This window comes from Nipponia nippon, unplaced genomic scaffold (genome assembly GCF_047370975.1).
Source record: "Nipponia nippon isolate SJK-2023a ecotype South Korea unplaced genomic scaffold, ASM4737097v1 scaffold_1, whole genome shotgun sequence".
In the NCBI taxonomy this organism is placed as follows: domain Eukaryota; kingdom Metazoa; phylum Chordata; class Aves; order Pelecaniformes; family Threskiornithidae; genus Nipponia; species Nipponia nippon.
The window spans coordinates 25,949,323-25,961,487 of NW_028262290.1; the positions used below are offsets into that span (position 1 = coordinate 25,949,323).

The following is a 12,165-nucleotide window of genomic DNA, read 5'->3' on the forward strand; positions in this document are numbered from 1 at the left end:
GGCTCCCACCCCCGGCCGGTCCGGGGCCGCGTCAGGCGGCTGGAGGGGGTCAGTCAGTCAGTCAGTCAGTCAGGCGGCCGGAGGGGGTCAGTCGGTCGGTCAGTCAGTCAGTCAGTCAGTCGGCCGGCCGGAGGTGCCCGGCCCGCCTACAGCCGCCCGCCGTCCCTGCCCGCCCGTCACGTGCGTTAGCGACAGCCGGCGGCGGTGCCCATTGGCGGAGGGGCGGGGAGGGGCGGGGCCGGGCGGCCGGGCCGTCAGCTGCGCGCGGCGGCCGTAACAACAAAGGGGCTCCGCGGGGCGCGGAGCTGGGGTGGCCGCGGGGCCGGGAGCGGCGCGGTCCGGTCCGGGTGAGTTCGGTTCGGTCCGCGGGGCCGGGGCCGAGCAGGCTGCCCGCGTCCCGGCTGGGGCACGGCGGGGGATGCAGCGGTGGTCCGAGTGCCCGGGCGAGGCGGTGGAGGGCAGCAGCGGAGCTCCCGTCTCCCCGTGCGTCCGTCCCGGCTTCTCTCTCTCCCGCTCCCCGAGAACAGGGAGGCCGGCGGGGCTTCGCCGCGTTCCCGGCTGCGGAGCAGCCGGTAGTCGTGTCCTCCCCCCGCCCAGCGGCGGGGCCGGGCTCGGGAGCGCGGCCGGGAGGGTGCGCAGCTGCCGCGGGCCGTGCCGGTCCGTTCCGCCGCCGGCTCCGCCGAGCGCGGCGGTCGGGAGCCTCCTGGCGGCGCCGGCGGGGCGGAGGCACGGCGGGAGCCGCAGGGTCGGGGGTGCCTTTTCTTTCCGTTTGTTTTTGTTTTGGTTTGGGTTTTTTTTGCTTAGCATGTACCCCATCTCCTCTGCTAGGAGAGAAAGAAAAAAAAACCATTTTTTTTATGCAACAATACAATATTGTTGGCATGCATCGGGTGTGTTATCCGTGACAGCCTTTTGCCACTGCTGTAGCTGAGCCAGTTGTTCCTAGTGTTGTCTTTTCTTGCAGCTGACAGTTCCTGTCTAAGAACCAGACTACCTCTCTTTCAGCCCTGTCTCATTCGCCTCCTCTAACGATGGCCCTTGATAACAACCTTGCTTCTTGGTCCCCATCCGACTTGCACAATAGCATGCAAGTGTGGCGTTTTTAAAGGCATTTGTCCTACGGGATGTCAAAACATCAACCAGTTTCTAAATGGTTCAGGTGTTTTTTTGGATCCTCCTTGGGGTGGAGGAAGGGGAAAATGGGACAACCTGCTTTGGATCTACAGAAAGGCATTTGTGGGTCAAAAGCTCTAGTGTGTTTAGCTTATGTTCTCAGGAACAGCGATCTCCCTTTTCCTCGTTAGAGGTTATTTATTTGATGTGGCTGTGATGCCTGTGGAGCCTTAACAGGGGAGTGTGAGCTCTCCCCTTGCTCCACGCAGAACGACAAGGCAGCCCTGGCCTGGCGGTACTTCCAGCCTTGATCTCGGAAAGAGGCACCCCACGCCTGTGGCAATGGGAGCATGGGGAAAGCCAGCGCTGATCAGCGGTTGTCCTATGGCGTGCCAGTTAGCCTCGAGAAAACCCGAACTCTCTTGTCCCTAGGCCTTACGCAGGAGAGGGTTAGGGATGGATGTGGAACATAACTGGAAAGCTACGGACTTCAAGCTTTCACTTGAAGTCCATTTCCTTATCTGTAGCAAGCTCTGTCTATAATTGAAGCACTTAAACCTTCTCAAGAAGATGCTTAGGAACACTGTGGGCATTTGGTGTTTCCTTAGGTTACCCATCCAGGGCTTAGCGACCTTAATGGTTAAAAGCGTTTCCTGCTAGTAACCACTGAAAATTGAACTTGACTGCAGTTAAAAGCCACTTCTGCTTGCTGTGAATGTAGAAGAAGGGAATAAATGCTTACCTCTTTCTTCACATATTTGACTACTGTTGTCGTTTTTTCCTTCCCTCTGTTAAGCCTTTCAATTTCTTAAATTTTATCATTTTTCTTTAGACTTCTGATCTCTTAAAGAGCGCCCAGATGTTTGATTTTTCAAGTGTGGTCCTAAAAACCAGCCTTTCATCGCTACTGCAGCTGAGCCATTTGTTCCTAGTCTTGTCTTTTCCTGCAGCTGATAGTTCCTGTCGAAGAACTAGAGTGCATAGCTTCTTGAGTTAGGCTGTACCTTTTCATATTGCTTCTGAAGGCTACTCTAAATTCTAATCCTATCTTTTTGTGCTGTTTGAATAAAGAGGTAGCTGCATAAATGTCTATAGGAGCAGCACTGTATGGAGCAGGTGCTTGTCCTTGCATTGAACAAGTAGGTGATGGGGTCTGGTGTCCTGGGGTGGGATGACATAGGAGGCCAAAATGACCCTTTAGTGTTGTTTGGAGTTACAGGATGAAGCCAGGTATACTGGCCTTAAATAATATTCTTTATGGGTTGTATCTTCTTTTAATGGCTGGGTTTGTCTAGTGTAGTGTGTCTTACTCCCTTTCTCTTTCTGAACACAGACACTCATACCCTCTTACATGCATATCTTCTTTCCTATTTAATTATTAAACAGGTATTTAATCTGTAATAATTCTGACATGCTGTGGTAATTCAAATATTACTATGGTGAAATTAACTTGTTAAAACAGTGAATATTTTTCACATATAGTCTTTACTTAAATGGCTACTTTAATGGCTTCTATTTATTGGCTCATACATCAGTATTCAAAGGCAGTAAGCATGCTGTCATCGGAGGTGGTTGAACATTCAGCTTCTCTGTAGTAACGGAATTTTTCATCTTAACTGCCAAATGTAGCATTCAAGCTTATGGTGACTCATTACGTGTAGATTTAGGGAAGCGTATTGAGAAATAAACGTTGTTTTTAATTAACTATATGAGTTACTTTTCCTTGTTACTTTGACTTACCATATATGACTAGTTGGGCACTCGCTGTGAAAAGGAGCCCACCGGTAACGATGTAGTGCACTTTGAACCTGAAGAGGGGATGTGCCTTCCTAGTGCGTTAACTTTTTGGCAGTGGCCCTGAACTGTGTGTGATGGGAGAGAGAAGATACGCTGCCTTGGGCACCCCTGGGAGCCCTTGCAGGAGCCTGGGTGAGGTGTGAGGCTGGGTCAACAGAGGAGATGTGATGTCTGGAGCAGAAAATGTGTGCTGGCTCTTTGCATCGCCCTCTGACCAGGAGGAAAACGGGCACGGAGCTGGGGGAGCACCTCGGTGAGCGTGGGCACAAGGCTTCTGTGCAAAAGTCCTTAGGGACAAATGTTCACTGGTGCCTCAGACTGCACTAACAAGAGGGTTTTTAATTTGTTCCCTAGGCATGTTACCTGTTGCTTTGTCATTAAGACCCCTGTCATCATTTTTTGCAGGTTTCACATAAACTGTTTACCAGTCATGCCTCTGCATGTCCCGTACCTAAGCTGATAAAGCATCTATGCACTTTAATCTGAAGTCTGTGCCACTCTTCTAGTACAGTGTGATCTGTGCCTTGAACCTTGGATATAAAGACCTACCAGCCAAAGTCTTGTTCCTTCCTTAGTAATGTTCCAGAGGTTAAATAACATGCTCATGGGAGAGATTAATAGCTTGTCCAGCGAAGAGCCAGAGTTCAGTGAGAAAGAAGACGACGAGTGGATTCTGGTTGACTTTATAGGTAAGACATCTGTCAAACATAAGCTCTGCTTAGAAACCAGTAGCTTGGGAGAAACTTTACCTAAGCAAAACCGGGGTGGATTAGAGTGTAGGGTGTCTTACAAACAAATGTACCAGAACATGTTATGTAAACTGATGAGCAAAGTGATGTCAGGTTTATAAGCCTGACACAGGCTTCAGCAGAACCACTTGTACAGATAAAATATGTTTGACTTATTACACAATTGTATTGCTTTACTGATAACAGTTGTTTTGTATGTCTAGCGTGGCTTGTCAGGGAACTCCCTTTTTCCCTCCCCTTGCTTTTTAAAAAAAATAAAAATTTGTATACGTGCTGATAGGGGTTTATTTCTGTTTCTTTTTTTTATATATCCTGTTTCTGGCTACATGCAACCTTGTTGTTTTTGACCTTCTGCAATCACCAACGTCCATGGGTTCTTCTCCACTGACTAATGGCCTGCAGCAGACACTTGCACTAATTGCTCCGTGGAGGAAGCAGATATCACTGAATCATCGTCCGCAGATGGCTCGCCCGTCTTCTCTTGTTTACCGTCTCCCTTGGAACACTTGCCGGAGGCCAGCGAATCTTGCTTCATCCAGTTTGAGTCGTGTCCCATGGAGGAGAGCTGGTTTATCACCCCTCCCCCATGTTTTACTGCAGGTGGATTAACCACTATCAAAGTGGAAACCAGTCCGATGGAGAACCTCCTAATAGAGCATCCCAGCATGTCTGTGTATGCTGTCCACAATACCTGTCACAGCCTTAACGAGACTGGATGTGGAGATGAGGAGTTTCACAGCCCGGGTAGTCCCAGGTACGTCTGACTTCTCTCGTCAAGGAGCTCTGTTGCTGAAAATATCTGGTTTCTGCTTGGTCACCTTAGACACTTAATACTGAATTTTCCATCTTATTTCAGAGCAAGTGAATAAAGCACGAATACTACACAAGGTGGGTAGGGTGGTCAGAGCTGCCTGCCTGCTTAGAAAAATGTTATACAAGATGACTGTGTCAGGAAAGAGTTTGGTATGCTATTTTGATGCTGCAATGAATATTTATGGAGCCTAATTGTTCCCTTGCAGAATATGCTCCACTCCTGTTGAAACTGGTGGCAGTTAACCATACAGCTGATAACATAGATTTGAAAGCACTTTACCCCCTCCATAGCTATGTGTATTTTTCATAACTGTTAGTCAGTACCCTTTTAGTCACCTCGCGAGATGAAAAAATATTACTTTTAACTATCCTGACAAGGAAGTCTGTCTTGGTATTTTTTTGTTCCTCAACCTAGTGATAGATTAGGACAGGGTTAAATTTTTCCACAGGTGGCTTGTGGAACAAAATCAAACTGAATTATTCCACAAAACTTACTCCCCTCAAGGCAAAAAATTGCACTGCAAACTTCTACTTTTAGCAAGGTAAGAAGCAGTGCTGCTTGATTTTTGGGATCCTAAAGATCTGGCCATGTGGAATTTATTGCAGATGCATGTTTGCTGTGCACTGCTTTTTTAATAGTAACTGTCCAGTGTATAGAGCTATACAAGTACAGCGTACATAAATGTATACAAATAGAGTATTTTTGCCATCATGGCTCTGCAGTTGCCCACGTGTTCATTCATTTGGAAATGATTTGGAAATAATTGGGTATTTTGTGAATCCTGGTTAATAACAAAGACTGACTTTTTTCCTTCCATCTGGTGCCTACAGTTAGAAACAACTGGGAAAAAAAATCATAGTATAGTAAGCTTTGTTACATAGGGGGGAAAAAAATGAGTGTAGTGGTAGAGTTGCTGTAGGTAGATGCCCGTTGACTTTTCTGACCACCTCCTTGCCATATTTAAAGTTCTTAGTTCAAAGAAATGGGTGACTTTGAGATGACATGCTGCTGTACAATATTGAAGTATAGTGCTGATACCATGAATCTTGGAGAACAGGGCATTTGTATAAATATTTGGGGAGGGCAGTTTGTGATGTTAAGCATCAAGGGTCTAATTTAACTTAAATGGGGGGAAGCTATGAGCACACAGCACCTTGAAAATGAGGGTCTGAAGGAATCTGCAAGAGAACCGTAGGCTGTGAAGCATACCCTAGTGAGAGACGGTAGATCAGTTTGTCTAAAATATCAGTTATATTGGGTAGTAACATGCAAGGTAAGATTCTGACTTTTCTCAGTGACTTGTGAACTAGGGATACTGCTATAAATTCTTCTAGAGAAGAATCTTGTGTTATATTATGCTGTACAGTTAAGCTGCTTTAATGTGTTGGGAAGCTAAAGGTGTGGTGATCCTCAGCTGGTGTGCGAGTAAGTTTCTTCATACTGAGTTCTGTGCTGTTGCTTTGTCAGAGGATCTAGGCTTTTGCATAATGGTTATTTTGGGTGGCAGAACTGGTAGTAGACTTCAGTCTGAAGCTGAGGTAGATTACAGAAACCGGGAAAATCAATTACACTGATAATGCAGTAAGTTTCAAAAGCTGTTTTGAAATCTCTAGTGGTTTAATGGTTGGCCATTTAATATTGTAGGGCCAAGAAAAGCTGCTTAAGGCACACTGGCACAGTAAGTACTACTGTTTTGGGACAGTGCTTTTTGTTTGATCAGGCTGCTAGCAACACTGCTTCCTGTAGAGCCTTGTCTGCCAAAAGAATACTGGTTTTTAGGACTAACCTTTGTGCCAAACAATGTTACTTGATCAAGCCTAACTACATCTGCTTTAACAAGCCAAAATGCTAAGTGCAGAAAAATTACTTAAATATTAATTGGGGTGGGTTCTGAAGCCTTCAATGTTTCTTGTGAAGTCTCGCTTTATAGCGCAACTAGCAGGACACGTATGCTTTCTGGGAAAATAGATGCTGAGGGCGCAGCAGCAATGTGTAGCAGCGGTCTGGCTTTAGACACAGCCCCTCTAAAATTACATTTTGACAATATTGATGGAGGCTCATCGGCCCCGTTCTCTCAGCGCCTGGGGCTCACTACTGCCAGGCTACCAAAGGCAACCACTAAGATACCAAAATGCTACATTTTGGAAGACTGTGGCCTTTCAGCTAATTCAAACCACCTCTGCTGTCCCAGTTTCACTTTAAAATGGCAAGTAGAAGAGTGTTGGTTTGCAAACCAGTGCTGGAAGGGTGTTTTATAAGAGGGGAAAAAGCTTAAATATCTTCAACCAGCAATTTTAAACCATTCTTTTTTCTCCTTTTGTGGAAGAAATCTATTTGCTCCTTTTTAAATTCAAAGCAAAAGGATGGTGTATAAACTCCTCCGTTTGTCAGGTTAATTGTATTTTTTTGTAACAAACCACAACACTTTGTATGAGCAGTTGATGCCCTTTGCTAGCTAATGACGTGCAGAAAGGGCATGCTTAGGAAATACAGGTTCTAATAACACAAGGTGGTGTGGCCTCCTAGCTCCTTACAGCTCTCCCCAGAAAGGCTTCCTTTGGAGTTCCACCTCCAGCACTGTTGAACATGTTAAGGGATTGCCCCACATAGAAAACAGTAGCCCCATATTTGCAGGCACCCTCATGTAAATTAAACTGGTGTAATCTGCATAGAAAGTGTTTACAAGTCACTGTGAATTGATGTGTGCAGTGTTATTCGCTGATTTCTTGCTTCGTATTTCAAGTGCTAAGTTTAGGACAATGTCCAGTGAATGAACAGAGGAAAACCAGCATGTTGCACGTGGTTATTCTGGAGTCTGTAGGCTTCAGCCAGTCATATCCAGCTACCCAAGAAGCCAAAAGCAAGCGGATTTGGGTATTTAAAAGAAAAAACGTAGAAGGGAGGGAGTATTCCCTTGCTGACAGGGAGTATTTTGCTCCCGTGTGGAGTGAGGGGAGGCAGAAGAGCTCACTTCTGTGCCAGGCACCTGCAGCCCCCCCCCCAGAGCAAGGCTGCAAGGGTGTACCACGGGCACGGCAGATGAGACTTGTGTCTACAGAGACATTGTACAGTAAATGCAAGTTAAGCTCTTCCAGACGAGATGTTATTACAGAGTCATGCTGGTGCTGAAAAACAGACTTCCCAAGAGACCTCATGCTTATGCCTGGGCAAGCTCCTGGTCTTGCAGACATCTTCCCTGGGCACCACAGAGTTGACAGCTAGTCATTGGGTCCTGGGCGGGGAGAGAGAAGGCTAGCAGCTCTGGTGCCACTGGTCTCACACCAGCTGTCACACTCAGACTTGGGATTTGCTTTGCTTTTAAAACTGCCAGGCTATTTTTAGTTTTACTTTGGATGCTTCAGGAAACACCAGTGATTGTTCTGTCAAGTAGGGAAGTCCTTTTTCAATATGTCAGTCCCTGCTTGCATAGGCTGCTGGTTTGTTTTTCACTAGTGCATGATGGAGTAAGGGTTTGCCAAAACTGCTGACTCTCTGCTCATGAAATCTAGAGGGCTGGTTGAGGAACAGTCCTTCTAAGGTGCTTCCCGTGTGTGTCACAACTCGTCTATCTTTCCCATTCCTCTGCATGAACATGGTTTGGGTTTACTTGTGTGGCTGGCAATCCAAACACACTTATTAGCCTGCTTCTGTTTTCAGGCTGAACCACTTATGTTCAAGATGATTTTAAACCAAACTGCCTAGCAGATAACTGCAAGTCTTCTAAAGCTGGAGCAGTGTGACACACATCGCCTTATGTTTCTGATCTATATTGCATCTTGGGCTTAGGGAGGTGGGGTGGGGAAGGAAGGGCGCGATAGCATAATACACCAAAAGTCCAAAGGCTGTTGTGGTGCCTTCACACTAAAAGTGAGTCAGCAGCTCTATGCATTACTCACCAGTGTGCTTTTCCTAAGCTGGCTTGACCTCGCCTCAGCCCAGATGTCTGTCCAGTAGATTAAGGGTGCCCTTTTGAAATGCTGGGTGTTGATGTCCATATTCTCCTGCCCTCTATAGTTTGCATGTCTTTCCAATGCACCTCAGTAATGACTGATATCTGTTTGTTACATTTCTAGACCGGAGGCCCGAAATGAAACGGGACAGCGTGTTCACTGCTACGTCACAGCTCTTGCTACTCGTTCAACTTTTCTGGAAAAAAACAAGAGCTTTCGTCCTACCCACTGGATAAAAGAACATAATGGAAGACACTATCTCAACAGAAACGGTCTCCGTCGCCAAAACCTCACCAGGGATTGCCACTCTCGGCAAATCAAGCACAACGGACTGTTTGTTCACCAGCCTTGCCAGCGTCAGTTCAATTACTGATCGCTCTCGTGGTTTTAATCTATGGTCTAATTGTTTTTAGGTTGCTCTTGTTTTCATGCATAGGTAAGTGTGGTCAATCTGAAGCTGATCATCAGTCCCTCAAACACAATCGTAACGAGTGTTGCAATGACACATAAATCTCTGAACACCTTGCAGCAAGTCCTAAATGTTGATGTTAAATTTCAATGTCTTGGAAGCCTATCAGTACGATAGTTTGTATGCTGTTCTATAAACTATGATATATAGATGGGTTCTTAGTTGGTATTTTAAAGAAACTTAACTGAGATGGAAATCGGTTAACATTTTGCATTAATCAAAGTGGAGTTAGAAAACTTGAGGTTAGCCATACGCTTTAAAGACCAGTACTTGACAGCTTGTGTATCTGTCTGTATTCAGCATATATGATTACTTTCTAACAAGGAAATACTATAGCTGCCGGTGGATATTACATAGCTATGCTGAACTGTTACAAGAAGGACATCTAATCTAAATTGCCTAGTACCTACTTGTGTTAGTGGAGTCTGTGTAGGTGTGTTGGGTACTTAATATGGGTATCAGTAAAGGGTTAAATGTCCCCTGAATATTGTTGCAGTATGATATGGCACTGGTGTTACAGATGTAGTACCTCACAGCGGAGTGGAAGGAAAAATGTACCTATAGGTTAAGTGTAGATGCACAACCCAGAGAGCTGAACTGGGTTTTACTTGGTACAGTTCGAGTTCTTACTCCCTTTCTCTAACTCTTTCCCTTTCTGTCTTTGTAAGATGTATTTCCCCTGCCCTATTTCATTTAGTCTCTAGTCTAGTTAAAGGAAAAAAATGGTGTATTGACCGTTCTTTTAATCCCATCAGAACCTGACTGACTGCTCTTTAAAGAAGTCAGGCTGATGGATAGCTATTTCTGAGCTGCTAATTACTGGTAGATTGTCTCATATTTACGGTTTGAGAGTAGCTCAAAAGTAGCTAGAAGGAAGGTTTTATCAGAAGTTCTCCTAATTTTATCTCTTTCTCTCTCTATGAAAATGAAGTCTGAGTTAATTGTGACTGGAAATGAAGGGCAGTGTGTGGCAGGGAGAAGAGCATGCTGAAAAACAGTCTTACAGAACTAAACACAGTGATAACAGGGTGTATAAAAATTGAGATAGATCAGCAGTGGTTGTTCTCCTAGCCCATTGTGGGCAGAGACTGGATAGCAATTCTGTGGGCCAACAGGAAAGAAAAGCCATTCAAAACTAACAAGTAAATTTCTTAAGAACACTGTGCGAGATGTTTTGGAAGTTGGCAGGCACTTAAAAAAAAAAAAAAAAGCAAAGTTCACCTGTTAACAAAGAATGTGTATACACAGCAGCCGCATGGCATGCCAAACCCTGATAGATCAGTCTGGGAAGTAGATTAAATGGCTATGGGGGTGAGAAAGCAGAAATCTGTACTGAAAGAAGGGGGGAAGTATAAGTAAGTTTACCCCCCTTTCTGTCAGTGCTTAATGTGACATACTGTTTTTTCCTTGTGTTTAGTGCCTAGGGCATTAAAGTGTTAACATTACATTCACCCACGTCTTCCAGTAGTCCTTATATAGAAGTTAGTATAAGGAGTCATGTGAGGAGTCTTTGGAATTAGGCAAGATCAATAATGTGAATTATTGCAGACTTATGAAGTATTTTAAATTCAGCCAAATGCTTCAATTTCACTGAAGCAAAAACCCCAGCAATTTGGATTAACCTTGATGCAGTGGTACTGTTGCACATTCTGCAGCTGGAATTGTTGTGGCACGTACTTAGTGTACAGGAAACAACATTTATAACCTCTGTTTCACTGCAGATGTCCTGCTTCACTGGGATTAGTTAGGATTGTTGCAAAGGGGTGTTGACTAATAGTTAAATGTATAAAAGCAAGAGGTGCTTTCCTGGATACACTAGGCTCCCCCCCCTTTTTTTAAAACAAAAAAACCAAAAACACATTGAATTTTACATGGACAGCGAAAGAAAACAAAATTGGTCACATCATGAGTTTCCAAAACAGAGATTTTTGTTACTACTCTTTGCAGTAGTATGTGCCCATGTCCATACAACAGTTCTTTTGTGGTCCAAATACTCTGGTTTATCTGCAAACAGCTGTAGTTTCACCAGTCTCTCATCTGTTCATGAATACTCTTACTTGCCTCAGATTATCTACTTTTGTCACTCCAACTTTTTGCTTAAACTTCCTTCTCCTCACTGCCAACTTTCTAGCTCAGGAAAATTATCTGCTTTCCTTTATTATTTTTCTTTTATATAAGAGTAACTACTTTCCTTCAGCTTTAATTTTCTTAAAGTGAAATGAAGGAAGATGGAGTCCCCACCTCCCCGTGTTGGAAGGAGTAAGTAATCCTTTAACTCTTAGTGGGGAGATGGAGTTGAGAGTATAAGGCTCCCAGGCATTACAATGAGAGCCTTGGTCCGTTCTTCTCAGTAGGCAAGTAAATGCAACTTTAGACTGCTCCTAGAATTGGGAGATACTGATCTTTTTATACTACATTACTAGATGACTTTCTGGTGATGAAAACCTATATCTTTCAGGATATAAACTGTTTTGTTGCACAAAGCTGTGCTTCTCAATTTGTAATATTGGAAACCATATTATTATGTGAGATAGTACTGCATCAATGGCTTTTTGTTAATTTGTTTTACGTATTTATGTTGGTCTAGCCCTGTTTTGTGCCTGGAGCTATTGGGCAATTAGATTTGTTTTGGTTTTCTGTTTTAATAGTGAGCTGTGTGGCTTTTTATATGGTTTTTGAATTGTATTAAAGTGTGTGTTTTTTCTTGTAAAAGTGGAGGCCTTGCACTGTCTCATACTGATTGATATTCATGAATCTTGCTGAAACTGTATTTTCATATGTATTGGTCAATAGACAGATTTGCATTTTAAACTGTGCCTTCTACACAGCAAACTTGAAGATTCAAAAGGGACATTTCAGTTAGGATTAATACTGTACATCAGTCTATGCATATATGGCAGCTTCTCTCCAGAGCCACTTCTCTATTTGTAGCAGTCCTTTTGATATGGAAGAATGTCTGGCTCTTATTTTTAATAGTTTAACACAAGCTGAAAACCGACAAAATACAGCACTTTGCCAAAAAGTAGCATTGCTTAACCAGTGTGTATTTACTAAAGCGATCTTCTGTATTTTGTTTTCATAGTGCGTTCTGCGCACCATGGGGAAACATGATCTTAACTCTCAATAAAAAATGGCCTATTAAAAACTGTCAGTCTGTTCTTTTATGTTACAGGTCATTCAAAATCCAAATGCCTGAGCAACCCATTCAGGTGTGGTAGGTACAAGTACGGAGTATCTCAGAATGCTTGCTCTAGTACAGAAGTTCTTCTGGGA

General features: G+C 44.1%; 1 protein-coding gene across 3 annotated transcripts; it reads left to right on the top strand.

Annotated features, from left to right (window-relative positions):
• Positions 1-217: 217 nt before the first annotated feature.
• TP53INP1 (tumor protein p53 inducible nuclear protein 1) lies at positions 218-12,032 on the top strand. Of its 3 annotated transcripts, none has more exons than XM_087749515.1 (4): positions 218-347; positions 3,316-3,599; positions 4,062-4,413; positions 8,547-12,032. In XM_087749515.1, the coding sequence occupies exons 2-4, from the start codon at positions 3,488-3,490 to the stop codon at positions 8,794-8,796; spliced, it is 714 nt and encodes a 237-aa protein (XP_087605641.1). In that variant the 5' UTR covers positions 218-347; positions 3,316-3,487; the 3' UTR covers positions 8,797-12,032. The 3 variants fall into 3 exon arrangements, with proteins under 3 accessions (XP_087605641.1, XP_087605651.1, XP_087605650.1); XM_087749525.1 differs by having other exon boundaries at positions 4,065-4,413; XM_087749524.1 differs by lacking the exon at positions 218-347 and adding an exon at positions 366-3,163.
• Positions 12,033-12,165: the final 133 nt, after the last annotated feature.

Coding starts and splice junctions, on each gene's coding strand:
- TP53INP1 (XM_087749515.1), top strand. CDS start 3,488: ATGTTCCAGAGGTTAAATAACATGCTCATGGGAGAGATTAATAGCTTG. Junction 3,600..4,061: donor GATTCTGGTTGACTTTATAG/GTAAGACATCTG, acceptor AATGGCCTGCAG/CAGACACTTGCACTAATTGC. Junction 4,414..8,546: donor CACAGCCCGGGTAGTCCCAG/GTACGTCTGACT, acceptor TTACATTTCTAG/ACCGGAGGCCCGAAATGAAA.